This window comes from Scatophagus argus, chromosome 17 (genome assembly GCF_020382885.2).
Source record: "Scatophagus argus isolate fScaArg1 chromosome 17, fScaArg1.pri, whole genome shotgun sequence".
In the NCBI taxonomy this organism is placed as follows: domain Eukaryota; kingdom Metazoa; phylum Chordata; class Actinopteri; family Scatophagidae; genus Scatophagus; species Scatophagus argus.
The window spans coordinates 14,582,189-14,602,357 of record NC_058509.1 but is presented as its reverse complement, the minus strand read 5'-3'; the positions used below and the strand labels follow the sequence as shown (position 1 = coordinate 14,602,357).

Genomic DNA, 20,169 nt, shown 5'->3' with positions numbered 1-20,169 from the left:
CAGTAGTAGGTCAGGAAAATCAATCCTCTAGGATTGAATGTCTGAATGTCTGTCTCCAAACATGTCAAGGCAACCTGACCAATAACGGTTGAGCTATTTCACTCGGAACCAAAGTGGATGATTGACTGACAAACTAACACTGTCATCCCTGGGGCCATGGCTAAAAATCTCAGATATGACTTAACAAAACAAATGTAAATGCACACTTTTCAGAATAAATACTAAATAACTACTTCAAAAAAAGGATAAAAAAAAATACATATTTTGCAGTGTTAAGATCTGGTTCAGATAACATTTACTGTTCAGGATATACTTCCCATGTTGAATTCATGTTGTTTTCTGAACTGGTAGATATGAATTCAAATCAGGTCATGTAGATGTGAGAGTTCATACTCACTGGGATTCCTCGTGGTCCTGCTGGGCCTGGAGGGCCTGCTTCTCCCTGACAATAAACAATAGCCAGGGCCAAAGATCAGCTATTGGTCTTCAACTATACCGACTATAGAATCATTTCAGTGTGTGGGCATGTTGGCCAGCAGTAACTCACCCGCAGTCCAGGTTTCCCATCTTTTCCATCCAATCCTTCAATACCAGGGGGGCCCTTTCATTGCAAATACAGAGAGTGCAATACAGATATGTCAGAATGGGTCAAACTTAGATAATATGCAGAAGTATAACATGCATATACCATCAGTCCTGGAGAGCCTGGTGAGCCTGGGGGTCCAGTTGGTCCCTGAGATCCTTGAGCACCATCATTACCCTTTGAAAGCAGGAATGATTAGCGCAAGAAATGATAATTTTAAATGCAAATGAGAAGTGGCTAAATGAGTGATTTGTACTCACTTTTTCACCTTTGAGCCCCGGGGATCCTTCCCTTCCACTTTTACCAGCGATACCTGGTGGACCCTAGAAATACACAAAGTAATCTACAAGTCACTTTAACTACTCCCAAGACATGAATTTACCATAGCTGACGTAAAATGGTTACATACTGGTGGTCCTGGGAAACCTGGAGATCCAGGGAAACCCTTGAAATACAAAATAATAACATATGAATACATGTTTAATTTTCTTTGTAATTTTTCTAAAGTGAATAATACACACCTGATCTCCTTTGGCACCAGCAGCCCCTGATGGCCCTGTGTCTCCTTTAATGCCCTGCAGACACAGAGTAGCTCTCAACTATAAAGTCTGCAATAATAAATGAAGAAACCAGGCTGTAAATATTGCTTATAGAGTAAAATTTATAGTGAAACACTGACCGCTGAGCCAGGCTGTCCTTGGTAGCCGGGGTTACCAGGAGGACCCTGCAGAAGGGCAGGAAATGTTAGCCAGTGAAATACAGCACTAGCTGCTGATGCACTGTATGTTACACTACAGTGATGGTGTGATGGCTTACAGATTCTCCCTTCTGACCACTGTTTCCGGGGGTCCCACGTTCACCCTTCAGTCCCTGACAAATACATATAGACAACTGATCAATGTCGATCCACACATCAGTGCAAACACCTATCCATCCATTAAAGCTGTTGTCAGTCTCATAGTTCCTTCGTAATGAGGCTGTGGAAGTAACTCACAGGCAGTCCAGGCGGTCCCATGGTTCCCGGATACCCGTTTGTCCCTGGAGGGCCCTGAGGTGAGATCATACCAAATCAATCAAACAGGGAAGGCAGCCATTTTCCTACATGATATAATTCCATGAAATTTGATTGGCAGATACTTTACCTGCTCGCCCTTCATTCCTGGGAGGCCTTGTGACCCTCGTTCACCCTGCTGACCCTGAGCATGATGGGATTGAGGAATGATTAGAAAGTGAAGCAGATGATGTGATATGTATGTTAGGGAGAGAGGCTCCCCTTGTGGAAATGAGGCAAGGACAAGGCAAGTCAATATCAAAGAGGGGAAACAGCTAACTGGCTTGCACTGTCTCTCTTTGGGACTACCTACATTTGATTTTGTCCTCTCCTTTACACCTCTGTGAGGCGTCAGGATGGTGATATAGGTCTGTGATAGCCAGAGGCTGAACATTGCCTGCTCAGTCCAGTGGGCCGGTGAATTCAATTGTTTATTTATTTATTTATGTTGCACCCACTCAAATGATACAGATTCCCAAACGTTGTTCCCCTATGCTTTATCCCATCCTTCCCTGTTGTGTTGCAGATTCAGGTGCACATTTGACCAAAGCTGCAGACATCTGCATTAAAGACCCTGCCCTTTCATCAAACAAACCCAAAGACCAAAAACAAGTGACAAAACATTGGGAACACATTACAGAGTGACTCTATGATGTATTGAAAACCTATATTTCACAGTCTGTGAATTGAATATTGAATGGTGTTTGGACATAAATATTAATATGCATGTGCAAGAGTGATCTGTTGCCTAGCAACAGCAGCTGTAAGCAGAAGACAGATGAGTGCTGGAAGAAAAGAGAAAGCACTTTTTTTTTTTTTTTTTTTAAATGAGAATATCAATGAAAGCTGGGCACTTGTAAAAGAAAAGACCCACATTACTGTAAATTGGTTACAACTGAGAGTAATAATTAGCTGTTAGCATGCTTAGTCACGTGAAGGATAAACAAATAACACTGAACTTCAAAAAATGCCAAGAATATCACTGTGAGATAGATTTCGTGGTATGACTGGTTATTAGGATGATTAATGAAGGTTATAATTTAGAGAAAGTAATTACTAATTGGTCATTCTGAGGAGAAACTAATTAGTAGCTGATCATTGTGAGCAGCTCTCGCACCACTGAATACGAGTAATATATTCGACAGCATGATCCTCTCCCTGATAAACACAACAACCAGACACACCACTGCCCACCGCAAAAACTACTGTAACACCTACTATTAAGTGCTGCAACGCTGCAAATGGATTCCACGCAGCACTCAAACAGCTCATCCATTTACCATTTCTACTCTCCTGAAACAATAAATCTGCATGAGGAGGAAGAGGGGGAGGGCGGCTCTGTCTGCACAGCAGCCCCTACATCACTTAGACAGCAGAATAATTGAACAACTGGAGAAAGAGACAGCCAAACTGTTTCTTCATCTGAAATAACTTTCACTAAAGAGTGAGTGAGGGAGGACGCAGAGATGGCGAAGACAGTATAATCAAGGGCTGCTTGACTGAAACGTGAGATAATCTGGATTTGAAAAGGCGAAAATAAAGAGATGAGTAGATTAGATAAAGATGTTAAAATCAGAAGTGAAAAGTATGAAATTGAGTACCGTTACTTAAGTATTGTACAATTCTGAGGTACTTGCCATGTTACTATTTCGATTTAGTTCTACTTTATTTATCTTGTTTTACTACACTACATTTATTTGGCAGCTATAGTTAAGATTAAGATTTTAGATTAAAAAACAATCTTAGATCTCCCAGCCCCCAGTTGTTTTCAGTTAAAGAGAGAATTTTCCCATAAACCTCTGTGATGAAGTCATGTTAATAATAGCCTGATGGCCGAAAAGGTAAAGTCATAAAATATTTTACAGAAAAGCACAAAGATGAGAGATAAATTAAAACTTGCATGGCAGAACTTTGTTTATTCGTCTTTCCCGCCCAATTATTTATCTCACAGTCCTACTGATTTATTTATTTTGGTGACCTCTGAACTTTGGCATGATGTCTAGGTTTGGAATCACTGCATAGATACAACTACTTCCATTTAACTGATAATCTATCTATACATATCTATATATCTATATATAGATATATAGAGAGAGATATACTTCACCAATTAAAACAGAATGGAGAGGGATAAAAAGTTAGAAATGTGAATAAAACTTACAGGTAAACCTGGTGGGCCCTGAGGACCTGGGAAGCCTGGTGGTCCCTGTGAGCAGAAAACAGCAATGGAAGCACTTGAGAAACAAGATTAGACAAGATCCCAAAACAAGACAGGACTTAAAATCCTTTTACACTTTTGGTTAAAGAAGGTTACTTGTTCCTGGCAGTTAAGGTAATACTGCTAGCACTGTACAATAGCTAGTGTGTGTTTCTGTAAATCATTATTTAAGAGGTTAGTGTGATAAGCCACAATGGGCGACATTTTCACTGAGACCAGCAGAGGGTACTGGAAAATCATGAAAAGTGTCAATCACAAGCTCCTCTCAAGTCACTTCCAATCTTACGTTCTGTCGCACCCTAACAGTGGTGCCCTAACATATTAATAATACTGGTCAAACAAAATACATCTTTTCCCTTCACAGTATCGACAAACTGTTTAAACTTTGCAGTGATTAGAATGCACTTTAAAGTTTTCAAACATTTGAGCATATTTGCAAGTTAGAAAAGTGAGATGTCATCAAAGTGCTGGAAAACTTTAAATCAGAAGGCACTGGAGGAACATCCACACAGAAGAAGTCCACATTTACACATTTGAGTCCTGTCATTAACAGGGAAATATGTATCTTAAATCAAAGTGGCAAAATATTCAGGCTTGATCCTGGAATGGTTCACAGGGAAGGCACACTGCTCAGCCCTGAGGTTTGGCTAAACCTCACCATGTGTCCTGGTATTCCAGAAGGTCCTCTCTCTCCTGGTGTACCCTGTAGCAAACATAATGAAACAAAGGTGATCCTAAACTCTGTAAAGTCATTTGCACACTTGGACAAAGGCAGACAAACACACACATTCTCATATCAGATTAACAGTATCCAGATGAGGAAAAACAGTCACAGACTCACTGGCTCTCCCCTCTCTCCTGGGGATCCAGGCATTCCTGGAACTCCAGGTGTTCCTGTGCATAGTCCATCCTATGAAGCAAAGACACAACATGTCAGGAAATGTGAACATGTGTTCCTGTGAATATGTCCACGGAATATGACACTGATCTCAACTGACCACTGGTTGTGTTGCCTGCTCTCTCTGCAGTCTCTCCAAACACTGGAAGCAGACAAGAAAACACATTATCAGAGTAATGCCTTTCTGCTGGCATGTCACAGTGATAGCTTCTCACATCAAGCCATGCATACTTGAAAACAATGCAAAATGAATGATTGCTATTTTGCATTCATCAGAGTACAACGGCAAACACAGTGACTGCACTATTGGGGATGTTTCATATGAATCATAAAGGGAAGCTGAAAATGTTTCGACAAGAAACTCTCAGTCCCTCAAAGTCTCACCCTGTCACAGCTGTCCAAGGGGGTTACACCAGGCTTGCCCATGTCTCCTTTTTCTCCCTTGGCACCAACCATGCCTGGCACCCCCGGCAACCCTTGGGAACAGCTCTCACCACAGCCCCCCTGAAGAAACACACACACAGAAGTTTTCATGCCAAAAACTGGCATAGCAAAAAGAAAGGAAAGTCCCTGAGTGCAGTTAATCCCCTTTCCCTAATAAGCATTTTCACTCATGAACTTACATCGCCATCTCCTGCAGCAGAGTCTTGAGGCAGCTGATGTGGTCCAGTGGGGTTCTACAGAAGGGGCAGGGAGACAGACATTAATATTCATTTACGAATGTTACGGCATCAGTGATAATAATTAAAGGAAACTCTAAATGTTAAAAATCTGAGCTTTTTCTTCAACAAAGCTTCCCAATCATCTTCTCCAAACACATTTCAACGTCTGTGTGCAATGAGGTATGGTTTCTTTTGAGTTCCATACATATTCATGACCCAACACGATGATGACATCACCTTACACCAAGTACATAGTAATTCCTTCCTTCCTACATGTTTGTGTATTTACACGGAAGAAGTGGAGAAAATAAGTGCTTTAAAAGTCAATGTGGATACACTTATTTGCCTAATTTTTAAATCTTGATGGACACTGCTGTTCCTCTGTGCAATGTATAGATGAACTGAGGATGAATAGGAGGATCTCTTGAAACTAACTGGGAAGAAAACTCTTTTGACAAATATTTTGTTTTGATTATGGTGTATTTCTAAATTTGGGGCAGCAGTTTGCAGTTTGATTGATGGCCATTGAATTATTTTTAATTTCTTACATATAAACTGCAAGAACAGCATACTGTACAAATTAGAACACAGCGTCATCATCAGAATATAGTTTTAAAAGAAACTAGCAAGAGACCTTTCTGACGGCAGATATTTCTCAGGCACCGGCACACTCATTACTTATTATTTACACCTGTGTTTGATCATTAAATTTTGCAATCACAAAGGTCTTTTGCTCTAACAATAGCAATAGACCTTTGGAAAGACCTTTTAGATACCAACTCCTTATGTACTAAACTAATTAAACACTGCCTCATTTAGTTATTTCACGTTTTTTCTTGGTCATTGTATTAAGTGGTGACATTCAAAGTCTGTTATTTTTGTCTTTAATGCAACAGCACACAATGTCTGTATCACAATTTTCAGAGTCAGTCAGAGATTTGTTGAAATCGCACACTTTATCATCAAAAGCTAAAAAACCTGGTACAAACTGTCAAAATCCTCCCAAGCAATATGTCAGCATAGAACCGCCTTTATCTGTACACTGTCATGACCAGATAAATTACTGAGGTGGCAGAACTGATGAAGATGTTTTGGCCCACATTCAAGAGGCTTGTTCAGTTTAGATCTTAAGTTTTGTTCACAGCACAGTCTCAATCTAAGATACCTATGAAAAATCCAACTTTTTCCCAAATATACAACTTGTGCTTATTCCACCCTCACTAAAACCCATACAACCCTGTGTCTATAGCGATTAGTCTCTCCAGTAGCAGATAAACACCTGAAAGTCTAGAAATCCTTGGTACCCAGAGCTCCAGAGAGCTTCGGTCTATACCAGAAAAGTTTACAATTTATGGAGCAGAACATTCACAGAATTGGCTCTGCCCACACATACTGTGCAAACACAAACACACATACTGGATATGTGCAAGTACATATAAACAAGAAACAAATACCACAATGGAGTTAACTCCACTTATTTATAGCAAGATATGAAATAAAATTGCTCATTCCACAAGCCCAATCACATTTATTGTGAAAGGTGGTCTGCTCACTCTCAAAGCAGTGTGGGACCCTTTCCACTCAGAGACCCTGTCAATAGCACCTGGCCTGGTTTCAAAGTCATTACAATCCCATTCGACACTATTCAAACTGGAGCCATTAGCTAGAAAGGCTATTTTATGCTCCACGGTATTGATGTTGCTGGTCGCGCTTAAAATTAGGTTCTCTGTAATGATATGTCACTGTGTAACGTTCAATTCTGCCACACTCTGAAGGGATCTGCAAATTGCTAACTTTGTGATTTCTTTGAGCAACAAGCTGTTATGTTTCCAAGACAAAGCTGTTTTGGTGGGAGCTTAGAACTGTGTTGCCACGATCTGCACAACCATGAAGGAAAAACAGGCACTGAAGGGTCAATCTACCATCATGAAAGGGAAGGTTCATCCCCAAATAATTTTTTTAAGTTCATATTTTCAAAACTTTCCATGTATGTACATATATTTATTTATGATTTTGATGTGAACTGTCCCTTTAATGTCAAACTAAGTCTGAATTGCATGAGCTTGAATACACAAAGGACAGATTGTGCCAACTTTTCCACTGCAGTCAAACTTCTGACAGTGGAATAAAATAGTTAGCAGTTCTTCAATACAACCCATGAATACATTAAAAATATAAGGATGATTGCTGTAGTCATTTTAACAACAGAGGTTCAATCAATCAATCTCAAACACCTTTCTGCACAAAGTGTCTATAAGATCAGTCAGAAATCTTTTCCAGAGTGCTCTTAAAGGTGACGTTCCCCTTGGGTGCTGGCAGGAGATCAGCAATTGATGTTCTCTTAATGAAATTAAGCCATCAAAAGACTTGAAAGAAGCAGCACTGACACCTCAGAAAAACAAAAAACAAAAAACAAAAAAACAACTCCACAGATAATTTATCAACACTCATTTTTCCCCTTGTCCTTGTCTTTACTTTAAGTAAACTAGCGCCGTCTACAAGAACACAAGACATTCTGAATTACAAACAGGCCTGAGGCCAGATGTACATCAGGCTCAAACTCTGCATATGCATGTGCAATGTTTATGCAAAATCCCTGCACAGTTTTCAGGTAATACATCCCAGTCACTGTGAAATATGCAGGCATATGCACAGTCCTTATGTCCACTCCCACAGTAATCCATAAATAGATATGTGTGATATATGCCGTGCTTGTCCCGGCATGGGCAGCATCCTTTAACAGCACAACAGCAACACTTGTGCTCAATTTTTCTGATTTATGTTAATCCCTTTAACCATGATACAATAAAATTATGATTTTAGCACTAATGGGGTTAACGTAACACAACTATAATTTTTATTTCATGGAGTTGCGTTTAAATTTGGAAGAAGTGAAATTAGTGCCAACATTTAAAATGCTTCCTTGTTACCTTGTGACTCAGTTTAGTTAACTAAAAGTACAAGATCTTCTTTTTTTTAAATAAATACCAGTTCCTGACAACTCCATTTGCTTGGTGGTTTTGCTTCACTTAAACATAAGGCCCCAGAATCAGTAGATACAAGCCACCTCTCCTCTTTTTTTCTCTAATTTTACTTTTTTCTCTAATTTTACTTACGATGTATCCAGGCAAACCCGGGTTCCCCGGTAGCCCGTCGTTTCCAGGGATACCCTGAAAGAAGGAACTGAGGTTGAACTGGTTTGTTGCCAGTTGAGGGCTAGCCACTCCTATCTCCACCACAGTCAAAGGATCAGGATCAAAATGACCAAGCCGGTTCCCTCTTCTGCCATAGCTTGTGCAATTTTAAAAATCTCAAAATCTGAACTAATTCAGTAATCTAAAGAAAACAAAATCCAGTCTATATTTATATTAAGTACTATTTTACTGATTATTACTTTGTCAGAGACATGACCTCATTCAGTTACCATCACCACTGATGTCTTTGGTACACCCCTGACTCTTGCAACACTTTATTTGAAGGTCTGCTTGAATTAAAAATTTTAGATGTTATAAAATGAATCAAACTGGTCCTTAAATAGATTTTGCTACATTTTTTAAGTTCATATTTTAAACAGAACCTTCAAATAACTGTTCACATCTTGACAGACATTCCCAAAGCTTGCTCAGTCCCTTCCCACATGGGTTAAAGCTTGAAGCACTGGGTTAGTGCATATATCATTTGATCTAGGTTTTCAAATTTTTCACATTTTCTATGCTTCATTTTCTACATGCATATTAGGAGCTTTATTTACCCATCAAGTTGCAAAGCATGTCAAAGCATTGCCTTTCTGAAGTACCCCAAACACCCAAGCTGAAAGTCTACATCATAAGTATCTTGTAGCTCAAACCAGGCTGATGGAGCAGCTACTGAATTGAACCGAACAGAAACCCCCATCACCACCCAACTGCTCCTCTCTCTTACCTGTGGTCCTTGGATTCCAGTAACACCCTGAGGCCCAGGTGGGCCAGGGGGCCCAGGAGGTCCTGGGGGGCCCTACAACACATAAAGGAATGGCCATGAACGACATCACACATTCACAGTAAAATAAAATTCAAGAATTCTGTTGTTTTCCAAAGAAACTTTGCAAGGTAACAATAGAAAGCTTGCAAACAAAGCCCAAGTTATCAATCAGGACTGCTGGTTGACAGATCAGACCTGAGGGCCGGGCTGCCATGTGTTTACTGGAGTTCCTGGAGCTCCCTGGAAGGCAAAAGTAGTCAAAATCAGAGCAGCACCCGTGCTTGCACAGACTAGACTAGAATAGAAAACGTGCACAAAGTGGTAATAAGAATAATAACAATAAATGTGGGGAAACAATTACATATGAACATTTTTTTTCAATATGTCCCCTGTGGAGTCATAATAAACTTGTATTTAATAATCAGTGTGTATTCAAACTCTTTTTGTGGGACAACAGTTCTCTAGATTAATCTAATTCCTTTCTAATTCCCTATTTCAGTGTGTGCTTGCATGCGTTTACTCACAGGTCCGCCTATGCCCATGTGCACTGGGGTTATACAGTTGCACTCTCCAGGATCACCCTAAAATATACATCAAAAAAGACCCATTAAAAAAGAAAAAAAGCTAAAGTGAAGCTCCTTGCGCAATTTTAAGCACAGGCTGCAAAAACCGAGTCTTCATTCAACATTAAAAGTACTGTTAGAAAGTCAGAACTCTTTGAGGTTTCAGGACTCTTTTGTGCAGTTTGGTAAATCTTGAAATCATATGCATCACAAAGACACTCTGAAATAATATGAACATTCTTTTGTGAACTTGAACTGTTGCATTACATGGATTTGTCCCTAAAACCTTAATGTAAGAACACAATTAAAGTGTTATTTTTCTATGACACAGGAAAAAATACAATTCTCCTATCATCTGTAACAGGAGGAGCCTGCATAATATTCCCAATTACATACCTGCTCTAACTATATTCCTCTAACATCCAAGTCAGGTTTTTATGATATATATGAACTCTCCAGGATAGCTCCAGATTCAGTATGAATATGTTGAATTAAGATTCTCAATCCTCTGAAAAATGTTACCTACCGGCTCATTCTCTCTTTTTTTATCTTAACTTTTTTTCTCTACAGCTGTGGGCTCCTGTCCCACATCTCACACCCCTCCCGACCCTCAAGCGCTGCCTCCACCACCTCTTCATCTCTCCCACCCTCTCAGTGACAGTCTGGACTGGTGGCTCTGATGAATGCAGTAATTAATAGTCTCACACACTCTCTCTCTCTTAAGGCCCCCAAAACTCCTCTTGTCTGGCAGCAACAGTACACTCGTCACCTCCGCCGCTACTCTACCCGTGCCCCGCGGCTCGTGTGCATGTGTGTCTGCTTACGTATGTGTGTTTGTGCGTGCGTTCCTTTGAAGTGAGAGTGGGTAGGGGTGGGGTTGAACCATCTCTTGTGATTACCATCTGTTCCCCCCCTTATATTTAAACCCCTCCAGATCCCTTCATCTAAACAAAACGGTAGACTTACCTTGTCCCCCTTAGCTCCATCAAGTCCCTGCAAGTGAAGGAGACAGCACAAATGCACACACACGCACACGCACACACACACACACACACACACAGACACACACACAACAAACACTTAGTTACTCTTGCTTTGTTGTTCCAGGAGAAAGCTCACGGGGCAGTGAGCTGAGCGTAGATCAGGGGACAGAGGATGAGATGGGAGCAGACATTGCCTCTGTTAGGGATCGAGGCATACATCCTTGGTTACAAATGATGCCTAAATCAAGGACAATTCCCAAAGAAGCTCAAAGAAATTAAAACTCTGAACAGACATTAACACAGAGGCAACTTGCATCTGAAATTTCTTCAACATCTCTTCAAATTGTTGTGGCACATGTGCATGTAAATGTAACGAACATGCAAATGCAACACACACTTAAGACAACAAATGAACGAGACAACTCACAGGTCTACCATCAGCTCCTGGCATTCCTTGAGAGCCCGGCACTCCATCTCTGCCCTGTGGTCGAAAAAGTAAATAGGAAACAGTGTCTGACAACGTAACAGCATGTCATTGTATGACCATATGCAAAAAAGATGCATTTATGTCTTACTGGGGGCCCTGCAACTCCAGGGCCCACAGGTCCCAGTGGTCCTGCAGGCCCAGCTTCTCCTTTGGAGCCCTATGATCAGGAAACATGCAGTTTCATTGTTTCAGACAAAATGAGATACATTTCATTCCAGCAATAAGTTGTGTTTCCACCTCTCTAATTTATGCTACCTTTTCCCCTGCAGGGCCAGCAGGTCCAACAAGTCCTCTGGCACCAGGAGGTCCCTGCACAAAACACACATATTTGATGTAAATCTCAACATATATCTAGAAAAACAGTACTTACGTAATATGAGAAAAACTTACAACAAGTCCTGGGAGTCCTCTTGGCCCCTCCTCACCCTATTAGATAAACAAAAGAGACAAAAACAAAAAGAAATGCAGGATGTTAGATGGTCTGGTAGAGAAAAAGAGTAGATATTTGGATGATGGGTTTGGGAGGAAAGTCAACATATCAACAAAGCAATGAAGATACCACGGTGAGCCAAATGGTTTGAGAGAGAAGGGCCTAGGATTATTTTAAGATGGTTATTTACAACCTTGTGACTTTATTGTTTGATCTATGAGCAGGGAAACTCTGATATCATGGGTGGATATGGTGTGCATTACTGAGATCACAGCAGAACCACATCCATTTAGGAGCTGTGTTTATGTTTTATATGACAGAGCTGCATCCGATGCCAACATAAAACTTCTTTACTGATCCAGATGTGTTTTTTTAAGGACACATCAGCCTTACTTGTGGACCTGGAAGGCCGACTCCCGTAACTCCAGCTTCTCCCTACAGGAGGCACGGGAAAACAGAGATGAGAATATGTTAGTGATTCATGAATAGACACCGTCCTCCGCTTGTATTTATAAACACGATAATACAATAAATGGATATTCATACCTTGCTTCCTTTGGGACCAGTGGGCCCCTGCACACCTGGTAAGCCTGGTTTTCCCTGAAAAGAAAACATGTCAAATGATCGTCAGCAATTCTCAGGGTACAGAGAGCCAGAAGTAAATAAATAAATAAATGAATAAAAAGGCAAATCTCTCACATTTTTGCCAGGTTTCCCTTCTCCTGCAGGACCAGGTTCTCCCCTCTCTCCTTTGGGGCCTGGGACGACTACAGCATCCCCCACTGCAGAGTTTGAAGAAGGACAGCTGGTACAAGCATCACCCTGAGAAAACACAACAATTCAAAACCATGAACCACTGACCTTTTACAACATTCAAACTAAAGTTAAAAAAAAAATACTGTTCCCGTTTCGCAAATTCATTTTTAACCAGTGGAAACAATCATTGGTCCAAAAATGGAATCAGTGGTATCTACAATATCACCTGTAATTTGATGTCAGAGACAGAAGCTGGATGCACACAAATTCAAAAAGACAAACCAGATCTACATGATCTGTTGAAAGGGATAAGGACTGTGCAGAATATATGGCTGCAGTAAATGTCAGTATCAAATTAGTTGGATTCAAAACAAGGACCATCACAGTTGATCTGACTGAACAGTTCAGGTTCTCTGTACCTTCTCTCCCTTCAAGCCTCTAAATCCATCTCGACCAGGCTCTCCAGGCAGTCCTGGGGCTCCAGGAAGTCCGTCCATTCCCTTATCTCCCTGCTCTCCTTGTTCACCCTGGTAACAGTACAATATGATGATGAGAGGCCCCAACAGTGAACTCCATGTACTGCAGCTCTCAGAATGCTTACATCAAAGGTACTCTGTTGAATTTCTGACCACTAGGAGTGTTACAGCATTATATTTTTTACAAATGGCTCCTGTGTTTGCACTATTAAATGAAGCAATGTGCCAACAATGGCAGTTGAGAAAAAGAAAGGTAGCGAGTAAACATAAATGTAAATAATGCAGGGTTTAAAATATTCAAAAATCGACTTCGCATGGTTTTGATGAAGAAAGAATGCCTTCAAAATGTTTGTTAGACCTTGAGGATACAAACAATGAGTTTTTAGTGAGAAACTGTAAATTTAAGCATAACAATTGTTTGTTTACAAGAAAACTCCACAGGGTAGCTTTAATTTTCTCCTGCAATCTGTTCTGAATCTGCACCGTTGATATGAAAATAAAACCTTATTTTGTTATTGACTTAGTTGAGTTTCTTGTTGAAGTCCAAGCAAAGTGACTGTGGGAGAGCCTCAGTGTAATTTAAAGCAGTCTGGCTCTGTTGATGGCAGATTTATTTCCCAGTTTATTACATATTATTCAGCACAATGTGGGGTGACTTTCCTGCAGACATCCTTGCTCCCAGTGGATGTCAAATTAGTTAAAAAATTTTGACTCAGATTCTAAAGGCCAGTGACGACTCCAATGAGTCTGTTTTCTCCAAGTTAGGACCGTTTTGGGTACGTGAACAGTGAGTTACTTAAAACCACACAGAACGCCCAGGAAACGTTGATTAATTGGTTTAAAGGTCCTAGTTGACATCAAAGCGTTTTTATGTGGTGTGAATTTGTTGCTGACTCATTGGTGATGTACACAGTGCGTGAAAATAGTTACAGTAGACCTACATAAAGCAGCTTTTTTATAGACAAGATCTATAACAAATTTTAAGAAAACTTACCTTTTCTCCAGGTGCACCGGCAATGCCTTGTGGGCCCTGTGTAAGCAAATAGATGGTGATTTACAAGTGCATGCAGGTACATGATGCACATGCAAGGTGCCTTACTTGTGCACACACCCACACTCTGAAGTACAGTTATCTGCAAGTGTACTGTACAAGCCTTACCAACCATTCAGGTAAAAATAACTGTTGACATAAAGCTAACCACAGAGGCACACAGCATGTAATTGAGAAGGGTGACAGAAGCCAACAGAGATTTATTACCCTTACTGACAATTTTGTGGTAAGAGGAGAATCCCCGCATATCCTTTTTGTACAATCAGCACTAGGGGTTTATTCCCCCTGGGGGTGAAAGCTTTCAGCACCTCACACTTTTCTCTCATTCAGATGCCGCTTAATCTGTTTCACTGTGGCAACAAAATAGCAAGAAACTGCTCTGGTTTTGTGGAATTGAAGATAAAGACCTAAAGATAGAGATAAAGATAATTCTGACCGTGGAGGTGTATACAGTGTAGGCTCCTGCTGTTTAAGTTAACTGTTGAAGGATTGTATCAAATGATGTTTCTGGTTCTGCAGGAGCTTGACTATAAGATATAGTGCTGTTCAATGTTTATTCAGTTAAACTGGATTTTTTTCCCCCAGGTTTTAAAGAGTATAATAAACAGTAAAATGCACAAAAGCACAGCAACATGAGCAGGTACAAAGAACAAACAGTTTCATAAAGGGCATTTAGAGAGCATGATACGAAACTTTTGGCTACTGTAAAGCTGAGACCAAGAAAAACCCTTTGTCACAGGAAATCTGAACAATGAGACAGAATCTGACAATTCATATTGTGTGCTCCTCCTTTCGCTCACTACAGTGAGTTCAAGGACGGCATCTGTCATTTTTTTTGAAATTTTGACTAACCTCCCTGATTTGCTTCCAATGAAAGCAAGGCAACAATGCAAACGCACACACAAAATTAAAAACTAAATTAAATATCTAAGACAAACCAAATTCCAAATTCTAAAAAGCTGTCTGTGTACTTTTGTTTTTCTCTATATATTTGTTCTGGACATCTTTTTCTTACACAGCAATCTCACCTGTTTGCCTTCTGCTCCAAGACCTGGTGGTCCGGGTGGACCTGGAGGGCCTGGTTCGCCAGGCTTGCCTCTTGTTCCCTCAGGCATTTTGATGCCCGCAGGTCCACTACCAACCTCAGCCGGCTGGCACAAACCACACTCACCCTGGGGAAGGATAGCGAGTCAGAAGGGTTAATCTGCATGAAAATCAAGCTGAAGGATGTAACAGCAATACATATGTCTATGCTCACCTTTTCACCCTTAAGGCCTGGAAGACCAAAACCAGGCAGTCCTTGCTCTCCCTGTCAGAAGATGAGTATAATATTAAACTAGCATGCAATGACATAAAGTATTAAATGGTGCTATCAGAAAATATACACATATAGATGGGTGTCGGAGCAATGTCACAGTGCAATGTCCTGCATAAAACTGAATAAATGAAAAACATATAAAATGCGTGGTAAAAAAAAAAATACAAGTTCAACTCTGAACAGTAACTTAACTGGTTTCTAGTGCACATGCTTTACATCTAAACACTGAAAATGTCCACGTATGAGCCAACACAACAGTGTGGCAATGAGATTACCACCATGCATTACGAACACTTTCAATTGTTGTCTATACCTTGTACATAATATTCTAACTTCTGCAGTAACAACAACAGTAGACCTTCTTTACTCTAAAAGCATTGAGGCTAAAATCCAGAGAGCTTCACAATAAAAGTTTGTCACTGTATTATCTTGCCTTTGATCCTTTTTGACCATCCTTGCCACTGGGTCCCCTCGGTCCAGGTTTTCCCTGTCACATGGATACATTTCATTTCACAACGTCACTGATTCAAGATGCAATGCACCACATGCTGTTCCAAAGAGCTGACTCTGAACTTACCAGTTTACCATCAGCTCCTCTGCTGCCTACACTACCCTGCAGACAAAAAAAAAAAAAAAAAAAAAAAAAAATTACTACAATATCTGAATTTCCCAAATTGATAAAAATGGATGGTTCTTTTCAATTGGTAATTCACTTTTCATAGTGAGGAGCACCCTACAGGCAGCCATGTCAAATGATTCTGGTTTTTCATTACCTATGCTTTTCACTAATAAGTTCCCTGCTGAGTAAAATCCCTATGGCAGACAGTTTTGGGCCCTAAAATTAGCGCACTGCTGTGATTATCTTCCTCATGAAGTCTATTAAGAGCCCTATTTCAGCAAGCGACCAAGTGAGCTCCCCTTATGTAAGCCTTGTCTGCTATTGAGGTCACCTACTCTCAGTCTTGTTTCTTTTTATGTTACTTACCTTCTCTCCTCGAAGGCCGGGTAATCCAACATTTCCTGGCTCCCCCTGAGGAGCAGAAAAAGTGAACGATACATCATTTTAACGAAGGTGCTTATCATTGCTCGCCCATGCTGGCAAACACACTTAGGTTAACAAAATCAGAAAATAGACATATAGTCAATAAAAAAGGCAATTACCCAATCAGTTTCCTTTTACCATGTGTTTTATACTGTATATTGTTTCTTTTCATTGAGACAAAAAAAACAAGACTGCTTGTTGTTGTTCCCAACTTCGTTGTGTTTATGAGAATCTATTCACCAGCAGAACCACATAAAATCTTATGAAAGCACACTTACTTGCTCTCCTTTCTGTCCAATCCCAGGCTCTCCCTTCTCACCCTTCTGCTGCAGGGTCTGGGTCATGACACTGGGGACGAAGTTAGCGGGTAACTCCCCAAGAGTGGGGCACACAGAACATGGCTCTCCCTAAAGCACGTACACACATCAGAGGAAGGTCAAAGAGGGTCTCCAAGTAATTAGCAATATAAGGACTCATTCAAATAAGGTCAATTAACATGGGAATGTGTGTGCCAAGGCATGTGCAACTAATGCTATACAGAAGATTATGTGTACAAGCTCAGCAATAAATATAATGTTTAGTTCACTAATTAGGGTACTCCATCTAGCTGGCAGCTGAATAAAGTAGTCTAAACAAGAAATCGTTTAACCTCAAGCCTAATAAAGACACAGGGCTGACCTTTTCTCCTTTGGTGCCATCTGATCCTGATTCTCCCTGCAGAATACAAAAAACATCCATGAAGGCAGATTAGTTTCAGCTCACCCTGATGAGGGAGTTTTCTTCAAGATGTCCCAACATGGCACACCGTGGTACAGTTAGGCTGATGCGGGATTATATCAACAATGCGTGAGTGGGTAGTTGTGGGAGCACTGACTCGAGCAGACTGGCATTCATGCACATGTGGTTATAGACCTACTAAAGTGGTCATGTGTAGGAGGGCTGAATGTGTGTGCGTGCACTTTGGTCTCTTTTTGTGGAGTTAACTTAAGTTAGTTTGCCTGCATCTGCTATAGGAGAAAGCCTTCTGCACTGCTGATGTTAGCATAGCTGAATGTGTAGGAATGCAGATCGGCCTGTATAGGTCACACTTCCACAGAATATGAATGAACCATAAGCTGCAAATGAATAAGGGAGAACTTAAATACCTTCTGTCCTGCCTTGCCGTCTGCACCTCGAGGCCCCTGGTAATATGGGGAAAGAAAAGAGAAGAGAGAAGCAGGGATGAGCCAAAAGTACAAGTGTTGTTAGTTCAACTTTGTTAGAGTGAGGTCATATCTCCCTCTCCCTCTCTGTTGCTCTACCTCCTTCTCCTTATGCTCTAATCAAGTATGACAGATGGATGCTGACATTATAGGAAATCGTTGCAGAGAGAATCTCATAAGGCTCTAAATTTATATACTCCCCCCCCCCACAAATTATTCTCCATTTCACCTGCTGTGGTAGATGGGATACTGCCGAATGAACAGAAAGAGAAACACTATGTTGAGTCCTGACTCACCAGAGAGAGTGAAAGACGTGTTAAGATTATATTAACAAAATGACCTTTGCCTTGGAGAATAAACTTTTGACAGTATATCAGGCTTTCTTTCCTTGAGCTGCTGCAACACGCTGAGAATTACAAGTGCAAATACAACCCCAAGGTAAAAGAAAAAGCCATACCTTCCGTCAGAATGATAAGAAAAATAAAATATATACACTATGAAACAAATGCTCAAAGTTCAATCGTCAGCAGCTCAGACCGTGTCTGCGACTCTCTAATAAAACATGTAGCAAGATCGTAAAAATGTTAAACTGTACACTCAGGGCAGGTTCAGAATACATTACAGTTTGACATTAAGTTCAGGCGGTCGTACTTACAGGCAGTCCTCTCTCTCCTATTCCTGGTAATCCAGGCTCTCCTTTAAGACCTGGTTTTCCTTGCAGAGCCACTGTGTTACCTACGTCTGCAGGCAGCACAGGGCACACTTCACATGGGTCACCCTTAAGATTGAACACGAGTCAAATAAAGTCATATGTGAATAAGAGAGCACAGGGTCATGCAGTTAAAGAGATTAGAGACAACACTTATGGATACCTTCTCTCCTTTAAGCCCTGCTGGTCCTCTTGGTCCCTATGAAAATAGCAGAATCCCAGTCAAACACTGATGTATCAGCTCACAGTTTGAATACTGTCAATGCTGGAATCTCATGCATACATTACTGAATGTAAATCAGTGTTTAAAAGAGTCTCTCACTGGATCTCCTGGTATTCCATCTTCTCCCGCAGGTCCTGAATCTCCCTGTTAACGCATATCACTGCATTTGTCTTAAGAATATTGTTACAGTTAGCCCAAAAACCATCCTTGTTTTTAACTTGTCTACCATGCCATTTTGATACCCTAAAAACGGTAAGAATCTGAAATCTCAGAAGATCAGCTATCATTTAACTTCAGTGACAAAATAAACCACCCCAAAAATGGAGTTATGATGTAAATATGCTTGTTTAGATGAGTGGTTCCTGCAGTCCTATCAGTCCTCATCCACCATGTTCCAAATAAGTTCATACTAACAAATTGCAAACTGGAGTCAGTTTCAATATTTTTTCATACACTATAGTAGACACAATTGCTGTAATTGTGCAACTACCATTCGCAGTGGCTGAAGCCAGATGTTAAATCCATTAGCTATTTTGACTGTTTATCCATTACTTTTACTGTATTATTTAATTACTTTTAGTGAACAATCCCTGTTGTTAACTGTCTAACAATCTCAAAAATCATGTCCCAAAGATTGGACCCACCTTTTCTCCTTTTGCACCACCCGGTTCACCAGGAGGACCCTGTCAAGGGAAAAAAAGGTACATAAATCTTTTCAAATACCTTTCTTCACACACTTTTAGGCCTCTGTCAAGGGCAATGCTGCACCAAAAGAAGGAGTTCTGCTAAGTCCTGCCAAGTGCCCTGAGCTTTTGAGAGCAATGTCTAATAAAAGCACTTTTTGGTCTGAGACCATTTGTAAGACAAATGTAAGGCCATTAAGATAAGCAACGAAATGACACCATCCAGTGAGTGCATATCAGCTTCTTTTTCTTCTTTCAGAGTTCTTAAATAAATAAACACACTTACTGGTAGGCCTGGCTTTCCAAGTCCCGGGGGGCCTGGTGGTCCAGGCTTACCTGGCTCCCCAGCCAACCCTTCAGGACCCACCGAACCTGGGGTACCCTGGAAAAGCAAGTTCAACACAGCTCTATTAAATCCAGACTGAACTGAATGCATGTGACAGACAGGGTGATGGTAGAAACTCTCAGACTTAATGCAGACAGACCTTCTGTCCCTTGGGGCCAACTACGCAGATGGACCCTGCTTGACCCTGGGAAATGGTGACAGACAGAGAGGAAAGTGACAGCATCGTACAGGTCAGTAACATCATCAGTATCAACCCAGTATAATCAAACAAGCTCGACAGAAATCTATTTCCAAGATGTCTTCATAAACCTTTTAGACACTTGTTGATTTCCCTCATCTGTTTGACATTTTACAATTGGAAATAGAAAAAGGGAGAACTTTAGAGCCTGTAAGATACAGCCTATTATGTTCAGTGGTGCATATGCAATATTTTCTGCCTGCCTGATTCAAGTCACATCAACAAGCACATTCATATTCACAATGTCAGATGGATGGGAGGCTTAAGAAAATCTATCCTCCACCAAATCC

At 40.7% G+C, this 20,169-nt stretch overlaps 1 protein-coding gene across 7 annotated transcripts in view; it reads right to left on the bottom strand.

The window, feature by feature from the left end:
• col16a1 (collagen, type XVI, alpha 1) overlaps nt 1–20,169 on the bottom strand; it is a 67,875-nt gene that overhangs the window by 10,361 nt on the left and 37,345 nt on the right. For 6 of the 7 annotated variants that reach the window (XM_046416726.1, XM_046416723.1, XM_046416724.1 and 3 more), the window contains 44 exons: nt 19,781–19,825; nt 19,582–19,677; nt 19,257–19,295; nt 18,712–18,756; nt 18,553–18,588; nt 18,336–18,458; nt 17,624–17,659; nt 17,157–17,192; nt 16,757–16,885; nt 16,422–16,466; nt 16,014–16,049; nt 15,870–15,923; nt 15,377–15,427; nt 15,147–15,290; nt 14,062–14,097; nt 13,011–13,118; nt 12,535–12,657; nt 12,382–12,435; nt 12,229–12,270; nt 11,796–11,831; nt 11,661–11,714; nt 11,494–11,562; nt 11,346–11,399; nt 10,902–10,928; nt 9,897–9,953; nt 9,568–9,612; nt 9,334–9,405; nt 8,529–8,582; nt 5,374–5,427; nt 5,135–5,254; nt 4,851–4,892; nt 4,694–4,762; nt 4,511–4,555; nt 3,796–3,840; nt 1,726–1,779; nt 1,578–1,631; nt 1,400–1,453; nt 1,263–1,307; nt 1,105–1,158; nt 993–1,028; nt 844–906; nt 689–760; nt 548–601; nt 398–442 (listed from right to left, as the gene is read on the bottom strand). In XM_046416726.1, the coding sequence (XP_046272682.1) occupies nt 398–442; nt 548–601; nt 689–760; nt 844–906; nt 993–1,028; nt 1,105–1,158; nt 1,263–1,307; nt 1,400–1,453; nt 1,578–1,631; nt 1,726–1,779; nt 3,796–3,840; nt 4,511–4,555; nt 4,694–4,762; nt 4,851–4,892; nt 5,135–5,254; nt 5,374–5,427; nt 8,529–8,582; nt 9,334–9,405; nt 9,568–9,612; nt 9,897–9,953; nt 10,902–10,928; nt 11,346–11,399; nt 11,494–11,562; nt 11,661–11,714; nt 11,796–11,831; nt 12,229–12,270; nt 12,382–12,435; nt 12,535–12,657; nt 13,011–13,118; nt 14,062–14,097; nt 15,147–15,290; nt 15,377–15,427; nt 15,870–15,923; nt 16,014–16,049; nt 16,422–16,466; nt 16,757–16,885; nt 17,157–17,192; nt 17,624–17,659; nt 18,336–18,458; nt 18,553–18,588; nt 18,712–18,756; nt 19,257–19,295; nt 19,582–19,677; nt 19,781–19,825 (2,652 nt within the window). The remainder of the gene's footprint in view (nt 1–397; nt 443–547; nt 602–688; nt 761–843; nt 907–992; nt 1,029–1,104; nt 1,159–1,262; nt 1,308–1,399; nt 1,454–1,577; nt 1,632–1,725; nt 1,780–3,795; nt 3,841–4,510; nt 4,556–4,693; nt 4,763–4,850; nt 4,893–5,134; nt 5,255–5,373; nt 5,428–8,528; nt 8,583–9,333; nt 9,406–9,567; nt 9,613–9,896; nt 9,954–10,901; nt 10,929–11,345; nt 11,400–11,493; nt 11,563–11,660; nt 11,715–11,795; nt 11,832–12,228; nt 12,271–12,381; nt 12,436–12,534; nt 12,658–13,010; nt 13,119–14,061; nt 14,098–15,146; nt 15,291–15,376; nt 15,428–15,869; nt 15,924–16,013; nt 16,050–16,421; nt 16,467–16,756; nt 16,886–17,156; nt 17,193–17,623; nt 17,660–18,335; nt 18,459–18,552; nt 18,589–18,711; nt 18,757–19,256; nt 19,296–19,581; nt 19,678–19,780; nt 19,826–20,169) is intronic. The other variant, XM_046416728.1, reaches the window with a different exon arrangement.